The 15,424-nt window shown below is 39.2% G+C and overlaps 1 protein-coding gene across 4 annotated transcripts in view; it reads left to right on the forward strand.

Annotated features, from left to right (window-relative positions):
* Window positions 1-15,424, forward strand: part of COQ10B (coenzyme Q10B) — a 28,756-nt gene that overhangs the window by 11,658 nt on the left and 1,674 nt on the right. The window contains exons 1-4 of one of the 4 annotated variants that reach the window (XM_012776983.3): window positions 3,057-3,303; window positions 8,493-8,642; window positions 13,397-13,589; window positions 14,989-15,090. In XM_012776983.3, coding sequence (XP_012632437.1) covers window positions 3,188-3,303; window positions 8,493-8,642; window positions 13,397-13,589; window positions 14,989-15,090 — 561 coding nt within the window. In that variant the 5' untranslated portion in view covers window positions 3,057-3,187. The other 3 variants (XM_012776985.3, XM_012776984.2, XM_076005773.1) reach the window with 3 other exon arrangements.

Consider the following 15,424-nt stretch of genomic DNA (forward strand, 5'->3'; position numbering starts at 1 on the left):
TACTGAATAACCTAATATCAACACATGACTGGTTTTCTTTCATCAACTCTATCCCCCAACTCCACTGGATTACTTTAAGGGAAATCACAGACATCATATTTCATCTATAAATACTTCCATATGAATCTCTGAGGTAAAGACTCATTTAAATAAGTATACCTAAAATTTTAATAATTTCTTAAAATCATCTAATATCCACTCATTTTTCAAATTTCCCAGTCTAAAATATATATTTGTCATGTTATATTTAGTTTGTTCAAAACAAAATCCAAATAATTTTACATCTTTTAAATCTATAGTCCTCCTTGCCCTACCTCCTTTTTTTACTTGATATTTACTTGTTGAAGAAACTGGGTCATTTATCCATAGCATTTTCCATATTCTGGGTTTGACAGACAGTATCTCTTGTATATGTCTTTTAACACATTCTTCTATCTCCCGTGTAAACTGGCAAATCTAGAAGCTTGACCAGATTCAGAGTTAATTATTTTGGCAAGAGTATTTCATACATATCAATATCATGTCAAATATATATATTTTTAATTTTTAATTTTTTTTTGAGACAGAGTATCACTTTGTTGCCCAGGCTAGAGTGAGTGCTGTGGAGTCAGCCTAGCTCACAGCAATCCTACTGCCTCAGCCTCCCGAGTAGCTGGGACTACAGGCATGCACCACCATGCCCGGCTAATTTTTTCTATATATATTAGTTGGCCAATTAATTTCTTTCTATTTATAGTAGAGACGGGGTCTTGCTCTTGCTCAGGCTGGTTTCGAACTGACCTCGAGCAATATGCCCGCGTCGGCCTCCTAGAGTGCTAGCGTACAGGTGTGAGCTACCGAGTCGGGCCTCAAATATATTTTTAACAGCCTAATGAGTTTGGAAACTATGACACTGCTTCCCACAAGTCTCCGTTGAGTTTTAATTTATAACCAGTATTGTAATATTGTAGAGACAACCCTTATAACCTACAATTTATGGAAGTACTACCATCTACTGAACCTGGAGCAGAGTATACTATCTTTATGATTTCACGTTAATTTCCTTTGCTGAGAAGTCAAAGTATTGTGCTGAAAACTGTTTGACAGACTTTCTAGTTAAGGTTACCATTTGTTGAAATATGGAGTAGCAATGTAGTAGCCTATATTTTTAGGCAACTGGTAACCACTGGTGTTTGAGCAGGGAACTAATATGATGAAAATGTGCTTTAAAGGAAGACATTACTATAAATACTTAAGATTTAAAGAAGGGCAGGGATTGTGTGTTTGAAAGTGATCTTATATAGAATTATTTGCAGCGACAGAACCACCCCAATTGACAAGTACTTCATGTGTTGTACTGCAGAGTGCTTGGCAAGGTTTGTAGATGGTGATTTTAATTGACTCCACAAAGTATCTAGAAAGAGGTGACTGCAATGAACTAAGAAAGAGCATAAAATAATAATCATATTATTATTTCAGCAGCTTAAATGATTATTTAAATGTAAATCAGATCAAGTCAGTATTCCACCCTCAATTTCCAATGGCTTCTTTTCACACTTAGAATGACATCCAAAATTGGTACTATGGCTGCCCCAGCACTATGATAAAGCCCTCTCTAGCCCTCTAATCTTATTTCCTACCACTTTCCTCCTCTCACTGTGCTCCAAACTCCTTGCTATTCCTAAAACATGGCAAGGCTGTGCCTGTCTGGGGCCTTTGCACTTGCTCTTCTCTACACCTGAAGATAATTTCTCCCCAAGTAGTCATAGTTCTCTTCTGTACTTCATTTTTAGGCCTTTGTTCAGTGTCACCTTCTCAGAGGCCCACCTGATTACTCTATATACAATAACACCCCATCTTTCTCTTCCCTCTCCATCTCCCTCCCCTGCTTTATTTTTTATTCTACAGGACATACAATTAATTATCCGATTGTTTTTCTCCCACTAGACTGTAAGCTCTATGACAGTAAAGACATTTGTTCACTTCTCCAGCATCTAGTACATGTCCCCAAAATATCTGACTACATTCAATCAAGGTCATTTACTCCTGAAAGTTGTATTAGGCCAGCAGGTGGCTCACACCTGTAATCTCCTTAAGGCCAGGAGTTAGAGACAGCCTGGGCAACTGTGAGACCCCTTCTCTACAAAAAAAAGAGAAAAATTAGCCGGTATGGTATGTGCCTGTAGCCCCAGGTACTTGGAGGCTGAGGCAGGAGGATCACTTGAGCCCAAGAGGTTGAGGTTGCAGTGAGCTATGACAACGCCACTGCACTGTAGCCTGGGCGGTAGAGCAAAGACACTGGCTCTAAAAAGCAAAACAAACAAAACTCCTCTATTAACCTCTATTAAATAGGTAGTATTGCTATTCTCACTTCAGTTTACAGGAAACTATGGCGTACAAAGGTTAAACAAGGACGTGGGAACAAACGGAGGGAACACGAAGTCCGGACGTGAGGAATGATTCCCGAAATTCTTGACTCAAAGCAGTTGTCTGCTTTGTATGAAATGGGAAACCCAAACCATACGCGAACACCAATTAAAATGTTGGCCACGCAGGAAAAAGGCAGATAGAACCGGTGGCAGATAACTGAGTCACTCCCCTAATGTCATGACCTTATGTTACCCTCATTAACGACCCTATGGGATAGGCACCGCAGGTGCGAGCAGGACTCTGACAGCCAAGCTTCGTAGCCAGGAGCCATGGCGTGTCCGGCTCAGCACTCACAGGTTCGGACAGTTACATAATCAACACCCAGACCCCAGGGCTTCCTCCCGCCCAGGACGGGGCTCACGTGCCTGGCCTCGCGACCGGAAGCAGCCCCAGAGAACCGCAGCGGTTGGCGAATCCAGGGAAGACTTCCAGCGCGGGAGGTGGGGTGAGCGGTCACCGTGAGTATTACGTAACGTGTGCGAGCGCACGGTGGGAGCGATAGGCCCGTCAGAGCAAAGGGGTGTGTCCTGGCGGCCCGGCATCCCCTCTGATTGGCCGGCGGGATGACGTACCCGTTTACAGTGGGCCCTACGGCAGTGGGACCGTGCGTCACCTCTGCGCAATTTGGGAGGGAAGAAGGGGCGTGTCTGGCTGCTCAGGGGGCCAGCCCATTGGCTGGAAGGCGCCGAAGCCGGGCTGCCCGGCCCGGCGCGGCCTCAGGAAGGCGGCGCCGCAGAACTGGTCCCGGGGGTAGCGACCGGCTTCTCTGAGACGGATCATGGCAGCTCGGACTGGTCAGAAGGCTCTGGGAAGGGTAGCCTCAGGATTCTTTCCGAAGTCGGCGACAGCGGCCAGAGCCCGAGCTCCGGCGCAGGAGTCTGCGCGGAAAGTCAGGTAATTAACAAAGGGTGCGCCCAGAGGAGAGTAGTTTTCCACCCGGGCCTGCTGAGTTGGGGGACAGGAAGGATTTGGGGTGAGGCGAGTTCGGACTCGGTGCGTTTCCGCGTATCTGGAGAAGGGTTTTGTGCGTTCGATATTTGAAGAACTAAGATGCCTCGCGCATTACCCTGGGCCCAAAGCTGTGTTCACGACTCGCTGACCTCGAGAAAGGCAGTGAATCATCGGCGAAGTGACTTTGGAAGCAACTCGGCCCCTGGTGCCTCTGGGCTCTTCCGGTCTCCTCCCCTACGGCCTGTTGCTGCTGTTGGAATGTTTTAACTTTGCGCGGAAGGGTTGCCGGCTGCTGGGAGTACGGGAGTTTGTGGCCTGGCGGTGAGCCCCCCTTGTCTGTTCCTCCTGCGTGCCAGATGGTCAGATGCGCTTTCCTAACTTCCGATAAAGAGTTTTTTGCCCCCGCCATTTGGTGCTTGCAAAACTGTACCCAACGTAGGAGACCTGGATTTCTCTTTCTTTTTGCTTTCTTTTCTCTTTCTCTTTCTTTCCTTCCTCTTCCTTCCTTCCTTTCCTTTCTTTCTTTTACTTCATTGTATTTAGAGGTTCTGTAACCTTGAACCAGTGGCTGCCTTCTATTTTCCGGATTGGCTCCTTTTTTGTAGGTGGGGGTGGACATGGAGGTGGAAATATGAAAGTAACAACCCTGCCAATTCCAGATCCTTTTAGACAAACATTGGGTGAAACTGCAAAAAAGTCATGTATCGTTTACTCCTGCTTTAGCAAATAACCTCAAAAAGTAGTTTAAAGCAGAACATAGCCTCATCTAACTTTGCATCTGCTTTATATTACTTTTATAAAACGTTAGCTTGCAACAAAACTGTTAACAAACTTATAACAAAACTGTTACTTTTGAGAAAAATACACTTTAGTGATCAAATTAAGGCTTAAATTCCAAGAAAATATCTACTGTTTATGATAATGAAGGAGTTTATGAGTTCACAGCATTAACATAGATTCTGGCCTTTATTGAGTATATGAGAGAATAGTATTGAAAGATTAGTGATAAAAAAACTCTCCTCCATGTGGTCCAGTATTCGTTCCATGGTTTAATGTTCATGTATATGAGCATTATGGCTCCTCATATTGCAGTTGAAGACAGTATTTTTATTTTTTTATTTTTTATTTTTTTGAGACAGTCTTGCTCTGTCACCGGGGCTTGAGTGCTGTGGTGTCAGCATAGCTCACAGCAATCTTAAATTCCTGGGCTTAAGAGATCCTCCTGCCATTTTTAGTAGAAACAGACAGGGTCTCACTTTTGCTTAGGCTGGTCTTGAATTTGTGACCTCAAGCAGTCCCCCTGCCTGGGCCTCTCAGAGTGCTGGGATTACAGGCATAAGCCACCATACTCCACCAAAGACAGTATTCTTGATAGTGTGTGAAAATAGATGTGCTGTCCAGGCTCTGTAACCATAGCATGCAAATTGATCAGGAAATCTATTAGTTTGCTTTAAACACAGATGTTTCCCTTAGGATTGTAGTAATTAAATTGTGTAAGGCTATCTTTTGGAGATTGGGCAACAATGTGAACCCAGTACAAAACCATATACAGGGAAAAGTCAACAGATCCTGAATTCATCTCTTCAGAACCAAGGGTCTTATATTTTTTAAAGATTGCCCTCAGAGAAGCTGCCTTTTCTGATACTGAGTTATCACAAAATTATAGATAATGACACATAGTATCTACCACATAGATGGCTTCCAATAATTGATAATGTATCTATGGAATACAAAAGTGGAAAAAATAAAACTGTTATAATAAAGATATCTAAAGAATGTTTTAGAAGGGAAATACATGATTAGGCATTTTGTACACCATATTTAGTTTTTGTAATCAATCTAGCTAACAGAGATCCTAAATTATTTCTTCGTGGCTTTTTTTTTAAAGGGGGAAGCTAAATTAACTGAGTATTTTATTTCCACCGTTTGGCTTAATTTAGCAGAGACACTGAGGTTCACTTTTTTTTTTTTTTTTTTTTTTTTTGAGACAGAGTCTCGCTTTGTTGCCCAGGCTAGAGTGAGTGCCGTGGCATCAGCCTAGCTCACAGCAACCTCAAACTCCTGGGCTCGAGTGATCCTTCTGCCTCAGCCTCCCGGGTAACTGGGACTACAGGCATGCGCCACCATGCCCGGCTAATTTTTTATATATATATCAGTTGGCCAATTAATTTCTTTCTATTTATAGTAGAGACGGGGTCTCGCTCTTGCTCAGGCTGGTTTTGAACTCCTGACCTTGAGCAATCCGCCCGCCTCGGCCTCCCAAGAGCTAGGATTACAGGCGTGAGCCACAGCGCCCGGCCTGAGGTTCACTTTTGTTGGTATAATCCTACTTTTCAGCAAATTCTATAGGTATACTCTTTTTTTTTTTTTTTTTCAGAGGACTATAGGTATACTCTTAAAAAAATTACATAGGCTTCTTTCACATAACAGAAATCATATTTTTTTTTTTTTGTTTTTTTAACAGACTGATACAAGCTTGAAGAAATCATATTTTTGAAGATTATCAAGAACACATTTCCTTCTCCCTAGGAAATGATTCAATCTAAAATCTCTTTTGACTGAAAAGAATATGTTCTTATCAACATGTTAAAATCAACTTGTGTCCTAGAAAATTTAAAATTCACAAAGCCATCTTGCTTTTCCATATTTTCATTCTTTTTTTTTTTTTTTTTTTTGAGACAGAGTCTTGCTTTGTTGCCCAGGCTAGAGTGAGTGCCAGGGCGTCAGCCTAGCTCACAGCAACCTCAAACTCCTGGGCTCAAGCAATCCTTCTGCCTCAGCCTCCCGAGTAGCTGGGACTACAGGCATGTGCCACCATGCCCGGCTGATTTTTCCTATATATATATTAGTTGGCCAATTAATCAATTAATTTCTTTTTATTTATAGTAGAGATGGGGTCTTCCTCTTGCTCAGAGCTTGTTTCGAACTCCTGACCTTGAGCAATCCGCCCGCCTCAGCCTCCCAGAGTGCTAGGATTACAGGCGAGAGCCACCGCGCCTGGCCCATATTTTCATTCTTGAAGTGTTATTTATAACTGAATATATAAGAATCCTATAGTCTTAAAAGCCAATTAATTCATCCATACAGGGTTTTTTTTGTTTGTATTTCTGGGGTTCAGATAGAAGGAGCATATCCATATAGTTTATATGTTTCTTTTCCATTATATGTTAACAAATAGTCATGTGGTATTTGTATGTAGCTTAACCATTTTCACTGACCTCTATTTTACTGCCTCGGGAATAAACCCATTCAATTTTTATAAACAGCTCTAAAGTTCTTGCCCAAATTTGTCTACCTCTAATTGAGCCTTTTTTTTTTTTTTTGAGACAGAGTCTTGCTTTGTTGCCCAGGTTAGAGTGAGTGCCGGGGCGTCAGCCTAGCTCACAGCAACCTCAAACTCCTGGGCTCAAGCAATCCTGCAGCCTCAGCCTCCCGAGTAGCTGGGACTACAGGCATGTGCCACCATGACCGGCTAATTTTTTCTATATATATTAGTGGGCCAATTAATTTCTTCCTATTTATAGTAGAGATGGGGTCTCGCTTTGCTCAGGCTGGTTTCGAACTCTTGACCTCAAACAATCCTCCCTCCTCGGCCTCCCAGAGTGCTAGGATTATAGGCGTGAGCCACTGTGCCTGGCCTAATTGAGTCTTTATTTACATGTTGGAGCCATATTCTCAAATATTATTCTTTATCTCTGACTAAATATTCCCAATTTCTTCAACCATTCTTTCTTTCTTTCTTTTTTTTTTTTTTTTTGAGACAGAGTCTCGCTTGTTGCCCAGGCTAGGGTGAGTGCTGTAACGACAGCCTAACTCACAGCAACCTCAAACTCCTGGGCTCAAGCAATCCTCCTGCCTCAGGCTCCCAAGTGGCTGGGACTACAGGCATGTACCACCATGCCCGGCTAATTTTTTTTATATATATTAGCTGGCCAATTAATTTCTTTCTCTTTATAGTAGAGACGGGATCTCGCTCTTGCTTGGGCTGGTTTCGAACTCCTGACCTCGAGCAATCCACCCATCTCGGCCTCCCAGAGAGCTAGGATTATAGACATGGGCCACCGCGCCTGGCCCATTTTTTTTTTTTTGAATCTTCAACTGGAATATAATCTTCATAAGGCTCATGTTCTATTTACCATTATGTGCTTACTGCCTAGCACAGTCCAACACAGAATAGGAGCTCAGTAACTATGTGAACTAATGAATGAGTAGTAGTGTAAAATAGCTAGCTATGTAACTAGGGAAAAGTTAAAAATATTTAGGTGAACAAGAGCATATCAGGCATCTGTACATAGAGGTACCTCAAACAGTAATATTCTAATTAAGTAGGCATATTTTTATATATATGCTTTGAAATGGAGACTGAAAGGTAAAGAACAGAGCAACAGTTCGGACAATGCCACCACATCTCCTACCTGAGAGTGATACCCAGTTTCAAGTCTCATTAGAGTGTTTCAAGAATTAAGGAACCCTTATGGATCCAGCTGGGAAAACAACCTGGGTAGATAACATGATTTGAAAAATGGACAATGGGCCAGTGCAGTGGCTCACGCTTGTAATCCTAATACTGTGGGAGGCCGAGGCAGGAGGATCGCTTGAGCACAGGAATTCAAGACCAGCCTGAGCAAGAGTGATACCCCATCTCTACTAAAAAATAGAAGAAAAAAAATTAGCTAGGCGTGGTAGCACACACCTGTTGTAGTCCCAGCTACTTGGAAGGCTGGGAACATCGCTTGAGCCCAGGAGTTCAAGGTTGCTGTGAGGTAAGCTGATCATATGGAATTCTAGCTTGGGCAACAGAGCGAGACTGTGTCTCAAAAACAACAGCAAAAATAAATGTTGAATGTTCTGGCAAGCTTATGACAAAAGTAGGTTGTAACACGTGACTACAGACTGAAAGCCAACTTTTTGGGAGAGATGCCTTTTGTGCCAGAAGCTTTTAACCCAAGTATAAACTGTTATTTATGGTGCTTAGGAAGCTTTATTTTTTCTCTGTATGTGTGTGTATTTTTTCAGGAATATTCTCAAGTTGCAGAACCTTCTAAATGTGATAATTACTTTATAATCTCTGTAATTTGTGCCCCGTCTAATTTTCACTGTCACTCTAAATCAGGTAATTTTTGTCTTTTTAGATATTTAGCTTCCTGTGGTATACTGATGAGCAGAACTCTTCCGATACATACCTCAATTTTGCCTAAGGAGATATATGCAAGAAGTTTGTTCAAAATCGCTGCACCATTAATAAACAAAAGGAAAGAATATTCAGAAAGGAGAATTTTAGGGTTTGTATCTAATATGAATTCTACTAAAAGAACACGTTCACAATTTCCTATTGAGTATCATGCCTCTTTCTGGATTATCTTCTTACAGACTAAACTCTGGTTTTTCTAGATTGACCGTTTCATAGCCATTCTTGTTTTATAAATATTTGTTGGATGAATATAATCATATGGTAACTTTATAGTATAGATTTAAACTTTGATACAGAAGGGAAATAATAATAATTATTATTTTATTTATTTGAGACAGAGTGTCACTGTGTTTCCTGGGCTAGAGTGCCATGGCATCAGCATAGCTAGCTCATAGCGACCTCAAACTCCTGGGCTCAAGCGATCCTTCTGTCTCAGCCTCCCAAGTAGCTGGGACTATAGGCATGTGCCACCATTCCCAGCTAATTTTTTCTGTATATATTTTTAGTTGGCCAATTAATTTCTTTCTCTTTATAGTAGAGACGGGGTCTCACTCTTGCTCAGGCTAGTTTTGAACTCTTGACTTTGAGCGATCCTCAACCTCCCAGAGTGCTAGGATTACAGGCGTGAGCCACCACGTCCGGCCTAGGAAATTATTTATGACCTGTATTTTTGTATACTGTTCTTTTCTATCGTGGCAAGATTACTGATATATTAGGCCATAGTTTACATAGCTCCCCCACATACACACACACATAAATAAGTACGTACAGACATACTAAGATTCTTAATCTCCAACCAGGGGTTGGTAAATTTTTTCTGTAAAGGGCCAGATAGTAAATATGTTAGGCTTTGTGGATCATAAGGACTACTCAGCTCTGTCATTGTAGCCCAAAGACAGACAGAAATAACGTGTAAATAAATGAGCATGGCTATGTTCCAATAAAACTTTATTTATCAAATTTGGCCCCTGATCTGAGGTATGTACAACAAAGGATAAAAACACTGTAGTTCTGCTAAACTAGAAATACACCATCCCACAATATGGGAGTTTCTACGAGGGGGTCTTAATTCCCAGCAGGCCATTAAACATTATATAAAATTTTGTAAAAGTACATTTCATTTATTTTATTCATTTGCTTTTATTCTTCTTATTTTTCTGTAGTAAAAGACTTACAGCTTTGGTCACTATGTTTACCTTTATTACTGGCTAGTCACTATATTAATTAAGGTAATGCTAATAGCTCTACAGATAATACCTGAAAGTTTATTTCTTTCTTGTGTAAAGTACAAATTGGTATTCCCTCTCAGTGGGCATTTCTCTTATAAATAGTGATTCAGGAACCCAGGCTCCATCCAACTTTTAACTTTTGCAATTTCTTAGTCTTCAGAGTGTTAAAATATGGTACACCTTGTTAATCATATTGGTCTGGAAGTGAAACACAATGCATCCTCCCAGATATTACTGATAAGAACTAGTCATGTGACCCCGTCTAAATGCAAGGAGGCAAGGACTGGGATTGTAGCCCCTGGTAGCCAGGTGCTTCCTAGCAGCAACACTCTGTAAAGCAAATCCACATCTTTGGATAGGTAGACATCTTTGCTATAGCTGGTATCTATAACAGATACCCGAGAGATGGCAACTAAAGAGCTAAATAGTAAATTAGTCTGCTTTACTTAGAATCACTAATAATATATAACTTTTACTATGTACCTGCCATTTGACAGGTACTCCTGGGTGATTTATATTTAGTATTTCATTTTATCTTCACAATAACTATGTGAAATAAGTATTAGTCTCATTTTAGAGATAAGGGAACTGAAGCTCAGTGAGATAATGTGCATTGTTATGATTCCAATCCTTATTTTTTTCTCCACCATATTTGCTTTGCTTACTACTACTTTCTTATGCCCAAATTCTCTTTTTATTACAAATTGGTCTTATTCCATGATCTTCATCTTATCTTCCCTACCCATATTTGGCATAAACACATAATAATAGTTACCATTTATCAAGTGCTTATTAAGCATTGTGCCCTTTGCTGAAACTATATCTTTTAACTCTCAAAAGAACTTGTAGAAGTATTTTTCAATTATGGATCAAGAAAATGAAGTCGAGAGTTTCATTAACCTGCCTAGGATCACATGGCTTACTATCTTTAGAGCTTACTGTATTTGAACACCAAACTTGCTGACTACAAAGTCCATCCCCTTTACCATTATGGTATACTACTTTGTTAGTCTTTGTAGACTACTTTTACAGCAATTAACTTTCAGGCTACTATAAGGTTTTATACTTCTTTATGGGATTTGCCATTTATTTCAAAGGACCTGAAAACCTGAGGAAGGTAGGTTTCTTCCCTCTCCCTCTGCTGTGTACCTCGTTTCATGTTTATAGATTAGATTAGTTTAAACATCCATAAAGACTCAAATTCTGTCATAATCCAAAAATAATTATTGTGATTTAGGTTGTGATTGTTTAAATTACTTTATCATTTTAAGGTAAATTATATTTTAACTGTATTGAGTCTTTATAACCAAGAATAATATATTCTGGCTCTCATTATTCAGGTTGTTTTTGACATATCCATAGAGTTGTTGTCATTGCTTGTTTTTCATTTAATCCTTCAAGTTTTTTTTTTTTTTTGAGACAGAGTCTCGCTTTGTTGCCCAGGCTAGAGTGAGTGCCGTGGCGTCAGCCTAGCTCACAGCAACCTCAAACTCCTGGGCTCGAGTGATCCTTCTGCCTCAGCCTCCCGGGTAGCTGGGACTACAGGCATGCGCCACCATGCCCGGCTAATTTTTTTTATATATATATCAGTTGGCCAATTAATTTCTTTCTATTTATAGTAGAGACGGGGTCTCACTCTTGCTCAGGCTGGTTTTGAACTCCTGACCTTGAGCGATCTGCCTGCCTCGGCCTTCCAGAGTGCTGGGATTACAGGCATGAGCCACTGTGCCTGGCCTATTTTTGTTTTTTTTTTTTTTTAAATTTATTTACCGAACTATATTATCTACAGGAAATGATTTTTATATATTTCATAATCTACCTTACTGAATTATGAATCAATTCTTCTGAGTTGATAGTCATATCACCTGCCAATTGATAATTTTGCCCAATTCTTTATAACACATGTGTCTCATATTTCATGGTCTGAATTAATTACTTAGGCTAATACTTTCAGAAGAGTGTTACATAACAATGCACTTGTGTGTGTGTATATATAACAGGGCCACATCTTTGTGTTATTTCTTATTCTAATGGGAATGCTTTTATATTTTACCATCTTTAGAGGTAATTATGTAGTTTTTCCTTTTTTAGCCGATTAACATGGTTAAAGTAATAGAATTCAAGCCTGGCACTACAGTGACATGCAACTGTAGTCCCAGGTACTTGAGAGGCTGAGACAGGAGGATCTCTTGATCCCAGGAGTTTGAGGCTACAGAGTGCTGTGATCACACCTGTGAATAGCCACTGCACACCAGACTGGGCAACATAGGGAGACCTGGTCTCTTTTGAAAAAAAAAAAAAATGAATTATTAGTATTAAACTATCCATATATCCCTAAATGAATTGCATTTGCTTGTTATATATATGTTTTTTAATGTATTACTGGATTCTATTTGGTGATATTTTACTTAGAATTTGTGCCTTAGTACTTACAAATGATTTGGGTATACAGCTTTGTTTTTTATGTTCGTTATCAAGTTTTGGTTGTTAGGATTTTATGCTGGCTCATAAAAAGAATGGGAGGTTTCATTTGTTTTCTGTGTTTTAGAATAATTTATTTTCCCCTTGTTTAGGCTAATTTAAAAAGTTTTTTAGAGATAGGATCTCACTGTGTTGCCCAGGCTGGTCTTGAACTCCTGGCCTCAGCATTCCTTCTACCTCAGCCTACCAAGTAGCTAGAATTATAGGCACCAGCCACCAAACCCAGCTATTTTATTTAATTATCATAGCACTACATGCTATATAAAAATCTTAGCAGTATGGAAGCATATTAACTAAATAGTCTATCTTTACCCTTACTTTTCCCTAAATTAACAACTGTTAATTGTTTAATCCATATCCTTTCAGGATTTTTCAAATGTGTTTTCTTTTTCTTTTCTTTTTTCAAGACAAAGTCTCATTCCGTCACCCAGGCTGGAGTGCAGTGGCATAATCATAGCTCACTGCAGCCTTGAACTCCTGGGCTCAAGCGATCCTCCCACCTCGGCCTTCCAAAGTGCTGGGATTCCAGGCATGAGCCACTAAGCCTGTCCTATTTTTTAAATAGAATCGTACACATCCTGCTTTGTAGTGTGCTTTTTTCATTAACAATATGCTATAAACTTGTCTGCCTTAAAGTATATTTGGCCTAATTCTTTTAAATAATTGATATAGAGTTTCACAGTATGGGTGTACCATAATTTATTAATCCTTTATTATGATGTATTAAACATTTATTAATGTCACCTACTGATAGACATTTAGGTTGCTTCCCCTTTTTTGTCTCACAATTAATATTGAAGTAAACATAATTTTTAAGTGCTGGCAACTAATTAAAAATTTAAAAACCACATCTACAAAAAAAAACCAACAACAACAAAACCAAAAACCACATCTATAGGCCAGATTCAACCTGTGGGTTGCTAAATTATGATCTCTGCTATATATATCTATTTAGAGTTTTTTTTTTATCTATGTTGCTTTGAAGTGATTGTAGAGTGTGGTTCTTTGTGTTGTAGAATGTGTGCTAACTACCTTATTGCCTCATACACAATAAGTTTTATTCATATTTAATTTAAAGTATGCGTATACCATATAACTAGATGCAGTTAATACCAATTGTCTTTTTTTTTTAAAGATATTCAATGCAGGAAATGTATGCTGTAGTATCAGGAATGGAGGAGTATAAGCATTTTGTTCCTTGGTGCAAAAAATCAGAAATAATATCAAAGAGATCTGGATATTGTAAAACACGATTAGAAATTGGGTTTCCACCTGTGTTGGAGCGATATACATCAGTAGTAACCTTGGTGAAACCACATTTAGTACAGGTAATAATTTTGGTTTTTGATGTTTTTAAATATTCCTTAAATATTAATTATATCAAATGGGTTAAAGTATAATAGCTTTAAAAGATTTCTTTAAATAATAGGAAGAGGGAAAAAAATAAACCATTGGTTGTATATTCTGATTGTATTATTCCATACACTATTAGCATTATTGTTTCCAAATAGAAGTTTTAGTAGAATATGGAAATGGAAAACTTTTTTTTTCCCTTTTGTTGAGACTTTGACCCACAGGAAAGATCACTTGGGCCACCCAAATTAGAGATGTTTTAATTAAATCTTTGTACTATTTTTTTAATTTTTAATGATTGTGGTACATAATAGTTGTAAATATTTATAATAGAGTTTGTTTTTTTTTTTAATAGATATGGGGGTCTCACTCTTGCTCAGGCTGTTCTCGAACTCCTGAGCTCAAGTAATCCTCCTGCCTCGGCCTCATAGAGTGCTAGGATTACAGGCATGAGTCATCATGCCCAGGCTGTTTATAGGGTTCTTTGCACTGTTATTTAAAAATATAGTAAATGCTTTATCACTGGAGGAAGCATAAATTTGTTCACTAAATATAGTTTTTAAAAGTTAGAAAGTGGTGAGTAGGGCCAGGTGCTGTGGCTCATGCCTGTAATCCTAACACTCTGGGAGGTCGAGGCGGCCAGATCGTTTTAGCTCAGGAAGTTTGAGACCAGCCTGAGCAAGAGCAGGACCCATCTCTACCAAAAATAGAAAAAATTAGCCGGGCATGGTGATGCCAGCCTGTAGTCCCAGCTACTCAGGAGGCTGAGGCAGGAGGATCTCTTTACCCCAGGAGTTTGAGGTTGCTATGAGCTAGGCTGACTACATGGCACTCATTCTAGTCTGGGCAACAAAGTGAGACTCTGTCTCAAAACAAAAACAAAAACAAAACAAGAGAAATAACTTTGGGTAGGAGAGAATTATAGAATTGTGCCAGAGATCTGTGCCAGGTACCTTATAAACATTTCAGCCATCTCATTATGGTATAAAGTAGGTGTTATTTTACAGATTAAGGAAATACGGCATAGGGATTTAACTTGTTCAGGATCCCTTGTAAGTGGCAGAGCTGGAAATAAGCTTCTAAAAAAATCACTCCCTGTGGTGCTGCTGGAAGGAGAGAAATCTAAGTAGCACAATGGGTGATAGAAATGGAAGGAAAAACAACTGGCAGTCTTGGGGAATCCCAAAATAAAACAGCTAATATTGGCAAGAGGTTGTTACCTCCTAGTACCAAACTAAAAATTAGATTTCTTCATCTGCTGTGGTCTGACCTATAAAAGTATTTACTTTTCAAAGAAATTAGTCTCAGTCATGGTACATTCTAACCAATATCGAAGGTATTTAATTGTGGTTTTATATTTTCATTTTGTTCTAGGCATCCTGTACTGATGGGAAACTTTTCAACCATTTGGAGACTAGTTGGCGTTTTAGCCCAGGTCTTCCTGGCTACCCAAGAACTTGTACCCTAGATTTTTCAGTAAGTCTCTCATGAAGCCCTTGATTTGTTCCATATATGAGGTGAACTTGGTAAAGAAGTAGTAATCCATTTTTTAGAACCCAAATGCCATAATTATTTTATACGCATTAAGATTATAAAATCTTTTTTAAAAGATTTTTTAAACACTTTAAATTTGAATATTGATACCTTTTCTGTAGCAGTGCTAGTGAACATTTTATTTTCTATTCTGTTTCTTGCAACCTTGAATATTCATTCCTTCTCTATTAGATTATGAGACATGATTTTATTACTAACTTAATAATGGTTTTAAACTTAATAACAGTTTAAAATTAACACCAAATTAAACTACCGA

This window comes from Microcebus murinus, chromosome 8 (genome assembly GCF_040939455.1).
Source record: "Microcebus murinus isolate Inina chromosome 8, M.murinus_Inina_mat1.0, whole genome shotgun sequence".
In the NCBI taxonomy this organism is placed as follows: domain Eukaryota; kingdom Metazoa; phylum Chordata; class Mammalia; order Primates; family Cheirogaleidae; genus Microcebus; species Microcebus murinus.